The sequence below is a fragment of the Carassius auratus genome, chromosome 15 (genome assembly GCF_003368295.1).
Source record: "Carassius auratus strain Wakin chromosome 15, ASM336829v1, whole genome shotgun sequence".
Taxonomy (NCBI): domain Eukaryota; kingdom Metazoa; phylum Chordata; class Actinopteri; order Cypriniformes; family Cyprinidae; genus Carassius; species Carassius auratus.
The window spans coordinates 4129335-4146685 of NC_039257.1; the positions used below are offsets into that span (position 1 = coordinate 4129335).

General features: G+C 35.2%; 1 protein-coding gene across 1 annotated transcript in view; it reads left to right on the top strand.

The window, feature by feature from the left end:
• LOC113114788 (FRAS1-related extracellular matrix protein 2-like) overlaps positions 1-17351 on the top strand; it is a 66705-nt gene that overhangs the window by 30850 nt on the left and 18504 nt on the right. The window contains exons 3-6 of the mRNA XM_026281808.1: positions 3851-3997; positions 6982-7212; positions 9869-9994; positions 10203-10454. Of these exons, the coding sequence (XP_026137593.1) occupies positions 3851-3997; positions 6982-7212; positions 9869-9994; positions 10203-10454 (756 nt within the window). The remainder of the gene's footprint in view (positions 1-3850; positions 3998-6981; positions 7213-9868; positions 9995-10202; positions 10455-17351) is intronic.

Sequence of the window (17351 nt, forward strand, 5' to 3'; positions counted from 1 at the left end):
GTAAAAATACTTAGAACAGGTGCTACTATTCAGCTTTACACGCATTCATGTTCATGTGAACTCTAAAACACCTGGACGTGTGTGTCTTGCCCTTTGCATGAAAGGGAAATGGGGATTGTTGAACGTGACAGGTTTGCAGAGCGTGACTGGACAGTGGAGGAAGGAGAGAAGGAGTGCGGGCTGGGTATGGCCTGTGTAGTGCTGCCAAAAGCAAACATACCGCAGTCCACTGATAGCTCAGTACAAAGAAGCCAGAACAGAGCAGACCTATAGATTGAAGTCTCTCTCTTTCTCTTTTCCCACTTCCTCTTTATCTCTTATTCTCTCTTTACATGCCAGCTGGACTGGGCCGGACAAACGATACATGCCAAATTCTGATTGGACAGGTCCATCATACAGATCAAGCTTTCTCTTTGCTATACAAAGATTTGTGTGTGTGTGTGTGGTGTGTGTGTGTGTGTCCCTTATGAAACAAAAATATATTGCAGTATATTGGAAAATATCATGTAATATATTAGGCATATATTCTTATATATATTTATTTTTTCCAATATATTGCAATGTATTGAAAGTGGCAATCATTTGTATATTTTGCAATATATTACATAATATATGTATCATCATTTTATTATTAAATGTATTCAAATATATAAAATATTAGAAAATAAAAAGGAAAAATAATATATTACAATATATCACAATATATTTTAAGAAATATATTGGTAAATATATTTTCCTTTCGTAAGGGGTGTGTGTGTGTGTGTGTGTGCCTGTGTGTGTTTGTGTGTGTGTGTGTGTGTGTGTGTGTGTGTGTGTGTGTGTGTGTGTGTAAAACATTAAATTACTGATGTTCATTTTAACCGGTTAACTGACTATAAGAATTTTGACCAATTAATAAATCAGTTAAACGATTTAAAAAGTAAAAATACAAAATAATTTAGTAATTTATCAAAATATTAAAAAAGTTTTGTTGCATGGTTAAAATACGCTACCCGTAGAATTTTTTTAGAGAGCCTGAGAAAAAAAAAAACATTAGTCACGTATTAAGTCGCTTTTTTATTTAATTCAGAAATAGACCTAATGGCAATGCGAAATGTTTACAAACATTATATTAACCACTGTAAACATAGCTAAGCTATTTTAGTTCGCCTCACTCCAAAACAAATCCTTTCAATTGATCATATGCACAAAACGCTATTTAGAACTTCCGGATAAAGATAATCCAGCTCGTAATCTTTTGGTGAACCTCATTTTATATGTGCCATACATGGGTTGAGATTCTCACAGAAACCTCTCCTGCCTCATTCTAATCGGAAACTGAAAAACAAAACAATTGCATTGATAGCGGATTTAACATACAATTTCATGTTATTAAAGAACATATAATTTTATATGCAGAGTCTGTTAATCCCAGGAAAGTACCCAGTTTTTTATAAAGTCTGTGACCCAGACACATAACTGTACATTTGAATGCTGACAAATAAACACTATCGAAACTGTTTAGGCAGTTATGCTAATCTCTTAAACTACATCATAATGGTTTTCTCGATAATCAATCTCTTACATTCATGAACATTTTTAAAATACAAATTTAAACCATTTATTATTTCTCAGTGTTGTGCAGTTAATAATTTAAATTATTAAAGGTTCACTTTCTTATTCATGAGGATGACATGAAGAAATGTGCCAAAACGTGTCTCTGTGAAAAATAAAGACTTTTTAAGATGAAAATGAAATTACTCATTGGCTGCAGCTGCAATTTCAACACCTAATTGTTTTCACATCTTTTGATTTATTATAAAATAAATATTATAACAAATGTAGTACTTTATCACACTATAGCAAGTCCAGTAAGTCACAAAGTCACTTGTCAATTAAAGAAATACATAAGGCCAGATAGTAATGCTGTAATAATGCATAACAGCCTATAATGCTGAATTATTTGAATACCTATATAGTTACATACAGATTAAATAAGTTAGAACAAATAAATAATGCACTGAATATTTTGAAATGTTAAGATTTAATTTGAAAACTACATAATTTAAGTTTTATCCAACACAGACTTGCTGCAGTAGTTTTGTTAGTCTGTATAACTTAATGCACAGCTCTATTTTAACATCGGCTCGTCAGATGGCTCTTTCCGTTGCCACTGTCAATCATGACTCGCGGCCTGATTTAATGGATTCTGACGCGGAAATTTTTAATTTGTGTTTGTCATTCCAGAAATGGTATATGTGGATAATTGGTCATCTTAGATAAACAAAACTTTTCTCCAAATTGTGAATGGATTATGTAGAGAAACCGAGCAAAGGGTGCTCCCTTTACGGCACAGTACAGCTGACCGAAAATGACTGAGCTGACTTATCTAAAACCAGGAAGTAATTTTGCATATGGTCAATTAACAGTATTTAGAAAATAACAAGAATTAATAAAAATATAAGAAGCTAAAGCCATATAAATGACAAGCCAAAATCAATTCATTTAGACTAAAAACAAACTGAAGCCAAAATTGGGTCTCTAATTCGGCACAAAATCAAATGTTTCCATGTTTGCGATGTATCCAAAGGCAAAATATTATTTATTACCTATGTACTTCACTCACTTTCCAACATCCATGTTAAACAAAATGTTTTGCATAACATCACCCTGGTACAGTGATAACCCTTAACGGCACAGATGTTACTACATATTTGAACTGAGCAGTTTGTTTTTTTTTCCATATGTTTGACTGACTGTATTATATTATGATAATGAACAGGCTGCATTGTCAACTATGTGCGTGCATGCGGCGCAATCACTTGAATTATTTCCTTCTAACAGTGGAAGCAATTACTTTTACCTTTTAGTCATGAAGATAATTGGAATTGTAAAAGGTTTGGCTTTATTTGTTTACATTCACAATAAAAGCAAATCTTTGTGCTTTTGTAAAATAAGCCTTGAGAAAAATAGGATGCCGCTTTCTGCCATCTGTGCATAAAACGGTTACCAAAGCTTAAAGACAAGGTCAAAATGCCACAAAATTCCAATTTAGTTTTTATTAAACCATATCTTGTATTTGCATAATTATGCCTGAATTGTGAATATTTAACATAGATTGTGTAGACATATTGCATTTTATAGTATAGGTTGTTATTTTGTATAATAGTTGTGTTCCACATTCTGTGCATAAAATTGTTCCCAAAGCTTACCAGAAAGGTCAAAAAGCCACACAATTCCAATTTAGATTTTATTAAACCCTATCCTGTATTTACATAATTGTATCTGAATTCTGAATGTTTAACTGAGCATAGATGGACTAGACATATTGCACTTTTCCAGTATTTGCATCCCTACATGGCCAAGAAAGCCGTGTTTGTGTGTGTTTGATGTCTGTGTGTGCAGATTTTAACTGGTAGGGATGCCCTCCAGGAGCGAGCCCTCACTTTGAATCCCACTTCAAACGCTGATGATAAAACAGACGAACACAGATAGAAAGCAGACAATCCTTTTTTATTTTAATTAGAAAAGAAGCAATTAGACCTGCGCTTCCCCTCTCGTCTGTATCATAGTTTTTGACTGATATCACACTGTTCTTGTTGAGATGAATAAGGTACCCCGTATGAATTGGAGGAGTCAGCTCCATTAAACCTCAGTGGGCCATATTAAGGCTATTACTTCAAAGAGAAAGCCTTAGCATACTTCTGACAATAAAAAAATGCATAGAGCGATGTCTAACTTTTGCACATTTTGTACAAGGATTGATACAATCAATACACAGCAAACAGTTCTATTCAAATCATCACTGCACCTTTGATACTAATATATACCTGAGTCTATGTTCAAAATGTTTCTTCTGTTTGCTCTGTAGGGGGCAACAAGCTGAAAAACCAACATTTCCGACTAAACTGGGCTTGGATCTCCCTGGAGAAAGAGTACTACCAGGTGGATGAGGAGAGCAAGTTTCTGGAGGTCGTCTTGAGACGCAGAGGTTACCTTGGCGAAACTTCATTTGTTAGTAAGTGATGTTAAGAGAGTGCTTAATTTTCCATAATGCATTACTGATAACATTTTATCAAGCCTCTCTGTAGTGGTAAATAACCGTGACCTCTAATTTGCTGATTTGAGTCTCTTTATAATGTGGCTTTTTCAGGCTCTTTGAACTTATATTGATGTTGCTCCTCATCTCTTCTAATTTGGTTGCTTGGTTTGCAAGACTTTGTTATTCTTCCGCCTACATACACACTGATAATACTAGTTTTTATGACTCATAACAGTAGAAATAAAAATCAGCAACCTACATATTATTCAATTGGCAGTCGAGTTTCCACGGTCAGCAGAAAAAACGTTCAATTCATTGAGGGACAAGAACCTTCCATGAGAAAAGTCATAAATCAAAGTTAAGCCATGGTTTTCTATATGCACTTAAAAAGCACATAATTCAAGCAAGGCAACTTCATTATAATGAGTTTCTGTTGTGTTGATAAGATATGCTCAATTTTGTATACTAAAGAATCACTTATTTCATTGGCCTCCAGAATATATGATTTAATCATAGCCTTCTCCAGAATATATGATTTAATCATAGCCTTCTATGTTAATTTTTTTTAATGACCATTTAACTTTTTTAAACTCCACTGACCCTGGTATACAATAACCTATGTAGTAATGCAAGTTTTATATCTCTTTCAGCACTACAGGGTCTTTCTTTATTTTGCAGTCATTTACTGGTTGACTGTACACTACCATTCAAATGTAGGTCAAAATTCTATATTCATTTATTTATATAAAGAAATTAGTACTTTATGTCAGCAAGCAGAGGTTAAATTGATCAAAAGTAACAGTAAAATTTTTTACATTGTTGCAAAAGATTTATATTTCAAATAAGTGCTGTTCATATTAAGTAATATTTAGTAATATAATATTTAATTCTATTTTTTTCATTGTTCAACATTTTTACTGTTTTTATTGTATTTGTTTTATAAATAAATTCCCTAAGAGAGACCTTTTTTCAAAAATGTGGAGAAAAAAATCCCCAAATTTACAGTGGTAATACAGATATAGAGGTAATAAGTGTACCTCAACTTCAAGAATTCTGGATGAACAGTAAAACTTCATGAATTTGAGAAAGACTGAACTCGTATCTCAAAACTATATCAAATATTTAAAATATGACTGCAAAATGTAAACAGATAAATACATAATAACTGATTAATTTCATAATATTTTCTTCTAAACCAATAGCTTAGGATCTAGTTTAGTATTGTTTTAATTATTTGGACAACGTTCTATGTACTTTATTTTAAATGCTTAGGAAAAATTGAAATTACTGATGTAAAAACAGCCCTGAAAGTCATTGAAATGTTACGCCTTAATATAATTTTTTCTCTTCTTGAATGATATTTTATTAGATTTTAAGCTAAATCAGTTCCAATAGCCCAACACAGCATGACGCTAGCAACACCAAAGTCATGAGATGGACTCCCAGAGAGCATCAGCAGTTCAGTCATCCCCAAAAGGGAGTTTTTCATTTGCATGAGCTACAACCTAGCATGGAAAACACTGTAAAAATGAGAGTTACACTGTCAGGATCACACTGACAGCCTTCCACAAGCTCTGATGAAACAGATGAATATTCCATCCACATGCTGAGCTTGACCAGCAGTCCACGACTCACCTCGGTTCCGGTCCAGGACCTCTCGATGAGACGAGCTGCTTGCCTGCTGTTCATCTGCCACTCGCTGGGTCTGGATCAGAGACCTTCCTGTACTGAAGTGGGGAGATGAGGAAGTCTTTGAAATGATGATTTTTATTCAGCTATTATTTTGATTTTTCACTCCCTTCCTCAGTTTCTCTTCAAGGACTGCATTTTATACAGGCACGTGATCTGACATGACAGGACCCCTCCTTTTTTGTGATGTACCTTAATATCAAAGTGCCTTTTTCTAAAAATTGCTTCAAAGAAGTCTGTTTTTATTTTCTTTGGCAACCCAATTTCTACTCCGTTGCCAAAGCTTTTTCCTAATCTGGTCTTTCCTCTGGCAGTTTCCCCCAAAAATGATTCTTCAATCTGATTTTTTTTTTTTTTGTGCGATATATAAATATATCATTATACATTGGTGACCTTTGAGATCTCTGTGGTGGGAAGATAGTGTTATCTGCTAGCTAATAATGCCCACCTGGCAACACCTGCTGTGAAGCTGCTGGCGCCAGACAAACCTTTGTCAACCCAAGTGGACAGAGATCTGCCAGTGGGAATGCAGGGCTAGGATGAGCATCTGATCTTCTGAGGGATGTGGAAGGACTAGACTTTATATTCTTGGCTTTATTCTCTTTCCAAAGAATGGCACACCGCACTCTTTGAAGCTTTTATTACAGAATGGTTGCGTCACGCACACTGCAACATCTCTACATTGGCTGTTAACAAAGCTCTTCTGTGATTTATAGAAACACAGACGAGGTGATATAAACAGGAGTTTTCTCAATCCCTTGACAGTGGTCTTCATTGGCTAGCACACAAACTTGTATATAGCAGTTTATTGAAAAGACACTAACAATGTTTTTGTCAATGTACATCTGTAAAAAATATCTTCTTTTCACTCCAATCCACTAGAAAAGATATTTATTATTTATTGTATTTTTTTTATTGCGTTTATTTATATAGTTCTAATGTGAAAACAATTTTAGCCCAGAGGTATTCATTTTCTGGCATTTGCAGAAGTTTGGTTATTTTTACAGTTCCAATACAACATGCAACATAAAACACACAAAACATTTTATTTTATAAGTCATTGTATTGTATTTTAGATGTTCTTTGCTTTTTCCATTTGTAATTTTATTTTATTTTATTTCATTTTTATTGTAGATTTTATATATATTTTATAATCTTTGTAGTTTTATAGTTTATAGTTATATATATTGAGCCACTTAACCACAATTATAAAATAATTTGCTTACATTTCTTTTCTTTATTTAATGTTTATTTACTCTTTTATTCTTAAGGTATTGGTACCAAAGATGGTACGGCTGAAAAGGACAAAGATTTCAGAGGGAAAGCCCAGAAACAAGTCCAGTTTAACCCAGGTCAGACCACTGCTACCTGGAAAGTGCGCATCTTATCAGACAACCTATATGAGCAGTCCGAGACCTTCCAGATTGTCCTGTCAGAGCCTGTCATGGGAGCACTGGAGTTCCCAGAGGCAGCAACCGTGGAAATTGTTGACCCCGGAGATGGTGAGCTCACAAAACAAATTCAAAACATGGGTTCCAGGTGCTGGGAATGGGTTGGGGTGTCAACAAAGGTCAGTATGTGGGTTCAAAAGCCAGCCTTATTGAGACAAACTTCAACACCAAGCAAACAAGTTCAGACTTCAACAAATCAATAGAAACGTTGCTTTAACATGACATATATTTAGTCTAACATAGGTTATGTGTTTAGTCTGTTACTCAGTCTAGTCTTATTCAATCTAAGGATGCTGATCCACTATTTTTCAAAGGTTGGTAGTTGGCAAGATTTTAAAATCTTTTTCAAATAAGTCATTTAAGCTCACCAAGGTTGTGATTATATGATAAAAATACAGTAAAAACAGAAATTTTGTTAAAAATTACATTACATTTATTCTAATATATTTGAAAATGAAAAAGAACATATTCCTTTTAAAAATTCTTACATAGTAGTGAAAATATTTGCAGTATGGAAATCTGTTTCTGCCACTGAAAAAAAAAGTAATTGCGACATTTTATCTCACAATTCAGACTTTTTTTGGAGAATTCCATGATACAAACTCGCAAATCTGACATGTTTTCTCATAATAGAGATAAAAAAAAATTTTTGTAGAATTGCATGATATACAGTAAACTAGTAAAACTTATAAAGCTCGCAATTGCGAGGAAAAAATTATAATTGAGATATTTAGACTCAATATTTAGAAATAAAGTCACAATTCGGAGCACATATTCTTTTTTCACTTTCAGGATTGGACTTTATAACTTACAATTGCAAGTTTATAACTCACAGTTCTAAGAGGCAAAGTAAGAGTTGTAAGAAAAAAGTCAGAAATGCTAGATATAAACTGGTATTTTTGAGAAAAAAAAGTTATGAGATGTTAACTCGCAATTGCGAGAAAAAAAATCAGAATTGTGAGATAAAAACTTGTAATTATTATTCATTGGCGGAAACAGGCTTCTATATTTTAGACTTTCGATATCAGTCAAATCTGAACTGACAGCTCAAATGTCAAATATTAAAGCCAACATGAAATGTCATTTGCAACCTATTTTACTTCTGTGAGCTGAGTTATTTCTAACTGAAACAGATGAGAAACTGTAGGACGGGACTTGATGTTATCAATAAGGAATTAATTGGATTTCGAAAAAGTGGCTGGAGGGGATGGGTTGAAAAATAAAAGTGATTGGCTATGTCAGCCGAAAAGGAACGCTATATTTCTTGGGAATAACTTGCAATGATGAAACTAAGATTACATGTATTTAGACAGTAAATTAGGGCATTTTTATTGAATTTTTACTCTAGCAGATTAATAAAATTAGATGTATTGTATTTTAGATTTCATTTGCTGAGAGAGTGTTCCTTGTAGGCAATGTAATAAGTTGTGCATGAGACAAATAGTCCAACCAAGCAAAGGTAAGCCAGAAAATGTAAAAAAAGGAGTGTCGGTGGGGGCGGACATCACAGCTGTCACCCGTCTGTACATTGTAATCATAGCATAATATCTCCAGAACATCTGAATAACATCCTGGTGCCTCCCCATCAAAACACAGCAGCCAAGCCTCTGAAGTTGTGGCAGGATCTTTGGCTGATTTAGCAGGAGCAGTCCCTTTGTTCTCTGATCTGACTGAATGAGCGCTTTCTCCGTAGATCTTACACTTACACTGCTTAAGATGGCAAAACTCATATGTGTGTGTGTGTAAAGCATAACTTATATGTAACTTGTGTATAACTTTGCCTCAGAAAACACGCCTTTTAAGCCACATTCATCAAAGATCAATTTCGATCTTCTCAGTCTTTTTTTCATTACTTACTTAAGAGGATAACATTACATAGTCTATTTGAGCTGAAGTGCAGAGATCGATGGAGAGGCGTATAACGCTGCAGCCACTGTGGCCTCATATGACATTTATCAGTTACAGAGATAAGTCTGTGTAGTTCCTTTGCACAAGGAGATAAAAACAACTTAATGCCACAGTCTGAAAGGTTAAACCTCGTTTAATTATCCTCAGCCTCTAAGTGCAAAGAAAGCTTCATGCAGATTTGAACGAAGCATATAATTGAGTCTTTTTTTAAAGAAACCCCACATAGATGTCCTTAGAGAGCTGCTCGGTCATATATCATCTCAATATAGCCTGAAAATCTAATTTTATACACATAAAGGAAATGAATTTATTTGAAAAGTGGTGACCCTGAAGTTGGCATAAGTTTTGAACTCACAAATGCTCACAAATAGTAACTTTCATGCTGTCTTCTGGGTTTTCATCTAGGATTCATGTGATTGTTTTAGCCGTTCCCGACCCGTCTGATAAGGGTGTTCATATCTCTCCCACTACAAAACATCAATGGTTGAGGATTTCTTATCATGAAACTTGGGTCTGTCAAATTATTATACAGTTCTGATCCTTTTGACAGCAATAGAGAGAGATCAATCCCGCTTTAAAAAAGCTGTAACAGAATCTAAGCTAAACATACATTTTTTAAAAGTTAGAAACTTTGAGAACTAAAATGTCAAGCTCTGAAAGAGCTTCACATCTGAAATGCAACTGAATCCACCTGGACTCCTCACACAAACGATGATTTCAGTAACTTCACTAACATCTATTTACAGTTTCTATTTAAAATTAGCATAATGCTAAATTTGATGGTTGCTTTTTCTCCTAGAATCCACAGTGTTCATCCCATTGTCTACATACTCGATTGAAGAAGATATTGGAGAACTTCTGATTCCTGTGCGAAGATCTGGAGATGTCAGTCAAGAGCTCATGGTTATCTGCTTCACACAACAAGGTGAGCGATAATAAGAAGCTTAACTTAAAGGTGTTTCCATTTCTTACAAACCAAATCAAACTTTATGAATTGAAACTTTCAAGCTCATCAGATTTCTTCAACTACATTTTTGAACTTTTAAGTGGCGTTTATCCCTGACTAAACCCGTGAGATTCAATTTGAATGTTCACAACTTCCTCTAATCTTGCCTTTATTCTCATCCGTGCAGGTACAGCCAAGGGCACGGTTCCCACCACGGTGCTTTCCTATTCTGACTACATTTCTCGACCCGAGGAACACCACAGCGTGCTGCGTTTCGATAAGGGCGAGACGGAGAAGCACTGCCGTGTGGTCGTCATCGATGACTCACTCTACGAGCCAGAGGAAAGCTTTAATGTCACCCTCAGCATGCCCATGGGCGGCCATCTGGGTCAGGAGTTCCCCACCACCAGGGTCACCATCCTGCCTGATATGGATGACGGTAAGATACTTCACTGTGTTGGATGTTTTAGACTTGTTTGGTATTTATATGTAAGTTTTGCAATGTTTCGCCAAGAGAGCAAGTATATTTTGAGTTTGATGATCAGAGGATTTAAAAAATGAGGCAAATGATCCAGTGGGATTCAGTTCTGCTGTGCATGGTGGAAAATATAATTGCAAGAGTTTCTAACAGTTGCAGGACTTTTTGAGTGGGATTTAACTTAATCAGTAGTGTTTTAGACTGTTTAAGTAATGCACAAGGAAGACTGGAATATTCTTAATCTTGAAATATTTATGAGCTTTCTAAAGTTTTCCAGGCAGGTAATCAAATAAAAACAAACTATTCTTTTAAATCTTTGGGGCACTTGCAGGCTAAGAGACGCTTGAAAACATTTTCTTGACAGTTGCTTCCATTCGCGGCTGCAGCTTGGGAAGCTGTCGGAGGCTTTGTTTTAACACGGGCAATCCCTTGGCGATCTTGCTCAGAAATTTGAAGGCGAGATCACACTGAATGTTTAATCTAAATTCATAGGATTTATTGAACACCACAGCAAACCTTGAAATGATTTTCCAGCCATAATTCATGAAGTATGAAAGCAAAGAATGGTGGAGTCTCACCTTAAAGTGGGGAGAATGGATTATTTTGCCTGTAGAGAGATAGTATTATTCCAATATGGTGTGGATTTCTTTCTTTCTTTTTGTGCCTGAAAGAGCCACCTGTCTGAACCTTTCAGAGTGAAGTTTAGCTTGAAAAAAATGGTTTGTGGGAAAATTGTAATTTAATTATTATTGTTTGAAAATGTTCAGGCTCAGAAAAATTAAACAGACTTACATTTTTTCATATATATATATATATATATATATATATATATATATATATATATATATATATATATATATATATACAGTGTGGATCGAAAGTTTGGGCACCCCTTGCAGAACCTGTGAAAATATGAGTAATTTTCAAAAAATAAGAGAGATCATACTAAAAGCATGTTATTTTTTATTTAGTACTGTCCTGAGTAGGATATTGTACATAAAAGATATTAACATTTAGTCCTCAAGACAAAAAAATTGCTGAAATTATTAAAATAACCCCACTCAAAAGTTTGGGAACCCTTGGTTCTTAGTACTGTGTTCTGTTACCTGATGATCCTCGACTGTCTTTCTGTTTTGTGATGGTTGTGCATGAGTCCCTTGTTTGTTCTGAACAGTTAAACTGAGCAGCGTTCTTCAGAAAAATCTTTAAGGTCCTGCAGATTCTTCAGTTTTCCAGCATCTTTGCATATTTGAACCCTTTCCAGCAGTGACTGTATGATTTTGAGATGCATCTTTTCAGACTGAGGACATTTGAGGGACTCAAACACAACTATTTAAAAAGATTCAAACATTCACTGATGCTCCAGAAGGAAACAAGATGCATTAAGAGCTGGGGGTGAAAACTTTTGGAATTTGAAGATAAGGTAAATTGTACTTAATTTGTGTACCGGGAAACATACAAGTATCTTCTGTTGCTTACGAAGGGCAGAACTAAATGGAAAAAAATATATATTTCAACAAAATAAGAAAAATTTGGCCATCTTTATTGTGTTCAAAAGTTTTCACCTCCCCCCCCCCCCCCCCAGCTCTTAATGCATCTTGTTTCCTTCTGGAGCATCAGTGAATGCTTGAATCTTTTTAAATAGTTGTGTTTGAGTCTCTCAAATGTCCTCAGTGTGATAAGGTGCATCTCAAAATCATAAAGTCACTGCTGGAAAGGGTTCAAATATGCAAAGATGCCGGAAAACTGCAGGACCTTAAAGATTTTTCTGAAGAACGCTGCTCAGTTTAACTGTTCAGAACAAACAAGGGACTCATGCACAACCATCACAAAACAGAAAGACAGCCGAGGATCATCAGGTGACCACACACAGTATTAAGAACCAAGGGTTCCCAAACTTTTGAATGGGGTTATTTTAATAATTTCAGCATTTTTTTTTGTCTTGTGGACTAAATGTTAATATATTTTATGTACAATATCTTACTCAGGACAGTACTAAATTAAATATAACATGCATTTAGTATGATCTGTCTTATTTTTTGAAAATCACTCATATTTTCACAGATTCTGCAAAGGGTGCCCAAACTTTCGATCCCCACTAAATATATATATATATATATATATATATATATATATATATATATATATATATATATATATATATATATATATATATATATATATATAATATATATATATATATATATATATAAATTAAAAATTTATTTAATTTTATTCAATTTTATGCATAATAAGAAATTCTAGAAAATCTTCAAATAAAATTAAAATAATCTACTCACTTGGATATTGCTCATAATATGTATTTTCTATTTAATACACTGGAATTTAATAAAATTTACTGACTTTTATAACAATACTAAATCTATAAAATAGCTATGTAATAACATTAAATGAATATGGGGTATTATGTGCAAAAAGATATTAATATGGGGTTCAAGCAACATGATAAATATTAGATGATCATATGATTTAGTTTTTAGGTGAACTGTCCCTTTAAGAAAATCAATTTTTTAATGACCTTTAATTATAAACAAAACATAACAGATCCGGTCATGTATATTTTATCCTTGAGCCTTTTTTAAGGTTCGAGTTCATCTAATATGACTTTAAATGTGCATAAAAAACAGGGCTATCCATTTTGAAGCTGAAAGCTTTCCTCAGGCGTGTACATGTCTGTGTTGCACATCTGTGCCCCAGAAAGCACCTTATCGCTCATCTGCAGGCATAGTTACAGGTGCTGTTCTCTATCATATCTCCCCACGGTGCCTCTTTGTTCAGCAACACCTCCGGGCCTCCCCTCTTCTCACAGCTGCCTGGCTATCTCCTGAGACCGATGCTTATCCTGCACAGACAGGGTAGACTGGAAGAAAAGATCCAACAAAACCGCTGATTTTTTAATTCTACCTATACATGAAACTCAGATTCTCCTTGAAAGAAGGAGCCCTCGAGTTTGTGGGAGGTCTGAAATCTATTTGCATTTATACACACACACACACACACACACACACACACACATACACACATACATAAGCCAGAAGAAAATGTATTTGGAAAAATTAAATTTATTCAGTTTGCTTTTGATGTGAAACAGCATTTGAAGTTATTTGGTTTCATACAAGCAAATCTTCTATTAAAAATCTCATGGAAAACAAAATGTTGATGGATCAGATGATGGACAGCTTATGTATTGAAGCTCTCCTATCTCTGGGCAATTGAATTGTAGATAGATTGCATTTATTACTATTTATGGAAGGGTTTTATGGTGGTGAAAGTGTCCTTTTAAGAGGACAGGGGTTACATGCCTGAAATTCCCAACAGTTGGTCGCTGCAATGTAATTTAAAACGTTGCGTGTCGAAACACTGTGTTTGAGTCTCCAGGGTCAGCTCTAGAGGCGTCAGCACAAATGTGGTGCCACACTGATGTCTCTGTCAAGGTTTTTTTTATGAGGGTAGACTTCATGGAATATTTTTTCAATCTGTAAACCTGTCCTGAATGTCACCAAGCCATTCCAAATGTCTGAAATACTGACAGGAAACATTTGGAGATCAAGTGGCTGGAAAAGTGATGGTTACATTCATAGTTCAAAGAAAGAAAGAAAGAAAGAAAGAGACGGACGGACGGACGGATAGATAGATAGATAGATAGATAGATAGATAGATAGATAGATAGATAGATAGATAGATAGATAGATAGATAGATAGATAGATAGATAGATAGATAGATAGATAGATAGATAGATAGATAGATAGATACTTATTCATTTATGTACGTTTTTTTATTCAGATTTTCATAGTCTCTGGTAATGTTTAAGCTTGCTGAAATAGGAAAAAAAATATGTTTTGTTTATCGCTTTTTGGTTTCACCTCAGCTCTTGATTTTCAAGGTGAGGTAAATGACAATTGGAAGCCTCTTACACATATCAGTTTGCAGGTTGATCCTATTTCTTACGGCTGATTTGTCAAGTATCAACACACAGGGTGGAGGACAGCACTGCCGTGTAGAAACTGGCTTTGTTTGCATCTTCATTGTTATCTTGTTTTCCAATCCAGATTCTTGGCTGATGTCAAGAATTTCAGCAAGGAGGAGTAAAAAAAAAAAAAAAAAAAAAAAAGGAGAGAAAGAGAAAAAACATTGCCTGGAGCTACTGTCTGACAGCAGTGCAGGTTCACTTTTGCAAATGACGCATACACCTGAAACCTGATCGACTGTTTTTAGAAAAGACAGCACCATGTCAGCTTATTGAGTGCCACCTACTTAGAGTACTCAGAGCACGCACAGACAGCTACAACTCCTGGTAAAAATAGTCTGTTTAGACTGGACTTTACTGCAGTTGGTTAACAAATTAGCATGGATGGAAATGTCTTAACATGAAACATACAAACAGTCAAACAGACAGAAAACAGATTTATTAGAAATAAAAAAAAATAATGATTCCATTGCATAAGTATTCATACCCTTTTCTGGGACAGTTGAAATTTTTCTCAGGAGCATTCATATCGCTTGTAGATGTTACTAAACTTCTAGTGGCGTTAACCTCTGTCAAATTCAGTTGAATGAGTATGATTTGGAAAGGCACACACCTCTCAATAAAAGGTCTAATAGCTGAAAATGCATATCAGAGCAAAAACCAAGCCTTGAAGTCAAAAGAACTGCCTGTAGAACTCAGAGATAGGATTAAATCAAGCCACACATCTAGGGAAGAGTTCAGAAAAATTCTGCTGCATTGAAGGTTCACAGAAGCATGTAGTGTCCATTTCTCTTAGTGGAAGAAGTCTGAAAAAACTAGGACTCTTCCTAGAGCTGGCCTCTAGTTGAGCTCCATGATCATATATGCAGATGGGAGACACTTACAGAAGGACAAATATCACTGCATCACTCCACCAATCCTCAGTGAAGACACATGAAAACACACTTAGAATTTGCAACAAAGCACCTAAAGAACCCCTCAGATTGTGAGAAACTAGATTCTCTAGTCTGATGAAATGCAATTCCAAGCATCATGTTTGGAGGAAACCGGGCATTGCTCATCAGCTGTGGAGTAGCATCCCAAAAGTAAAGTGTGCTGGTAGCAGCTTCATGCTGTGGGGCTGTTTTTCAGTGGATGGGACTGAGAGACTCGTCAGAGTAAAAGAAAAGCTCAGTGCACCAAAATATTGAGATATCCCTGATGAAAACCCAGTCCAGAACATTCAGAACCTTAGGCTGGGCAGAAGGTTCACCTTCCAACAGGACAATGACCCTAAGCACACAGCAAGACTGGCTTATAGACAACTCAGTGAATGTTCTTGAGTGGCCCACCCAGAGCCTGAGCTTTAACCCAATCAAACATTTCTGGAGAAACCTGAAAATGTGCATCTACCTGATATAGCTTGAGAGTTGAGGTAAGGACAGGAATGGCAGATAATTAAAAAATTAGATGTGCAAAGATTGTCGCATCACACTAAAACGACTTGAGACTGTAAAGGTGCTTCAACTGAGTACTAAGTTAAGGGTATGAATACTTATGCAATGTATGTATTTCAGTGTTTGAATTTTAATACATTTGCAAAGTTGTCATATCTGTGTAGACTGACGTGGAAAAAAAAGTTATTTAAAGCAGTTTAACATAAGGCTGTGACAAAAAAATGGGAAAAAAAGGGTATGAATACTTTTTATAGGCACTGTAGATAGACAGACAGACAGACAGACAGACAGACAGATAGATGAGATAGATAGATACTCTATTCTGTCTGTACTGAGTTTCTCACCCACACGTTTGGTTTTCTATCTAAGTTGAGACTTTCAAATGATTTCTATTGTTTTATACAGAGAAAAGGGCATTTTGGTTACAAGAATCAGCTGGCAAAATCATCTGTGTGTTGAAATTAGTGCGGTGGGACGTGTTCTCGCACGTTGTGGTAACTGCCGCTGGATACGACAAAAATCACCATCGCATGCATCGAGGGAGAACCACATTTGAGTTATTGTAACTGCAAAACAAGAGGATACTTGTACTTCAGGATCAGGCTCACTATTTATACTGCTGTGAATGTGTGCTGGGTTAATAAAGCTATGATTATGGACCACTTGGAGAGAAAGATGTGAAGGGAGGATCCGGAGGGAGCAAAATTAGCGTAGGTGGCTGTCTGTCTGGAGCCTATTATTAAGATCCAGTCTTCTGATTCTGGGTCAGCCTGGAGGAGACGAGGCGGATGTCCTGTGGAGAAGCTGGTGATTGAAGCAAGTTGTTAGGTCACATTTCTTTTACCGTCTGTTTGTTGATTCCTGGCTTTACATCAATTGAAGAAATATTTTGTCAACAGTAACAAAAATTATGGTTCAAGGCAAAATTTTAATGGATTGTTCACACAAAAATTCAAACAGTTGACAGTAACCATTGAGTTTCATAGCTGTATAAAAATCTAATGCATAGAATCTACCGTTTGGTTACTAGCATTCTTATATATATTTTGTGTTTAACAGGAAAAAACTCATACTGTTTTGGAACAACATGAAGGGAGAGTAAATGATGAAAAAAATCATTTTGGGTGAATTATTTCTTTAAATGGTTTTAAATTAATACATAAAGTTGATGCAAAAATATAACAAGAGTATGAAAGAGCAGTTGAAATTATGTCTGAAATCTTTAATTTGGTCTTTACAGTACATGCAGGTCATTTTTTAAACAGTCATAAATAGTGGCAACGTAATATGGCATTAGCCAGCAATCACAGATTTGGCATTGTCAATCACAGAAAGCACCCTGGCGAGTCGATTGAAATACACGTGTCCGGATGCTTTTTGCAAGAGAATCACCCGTTCTGGTGCTTTTTTAAAACGAAAATTAGAGCAAATCA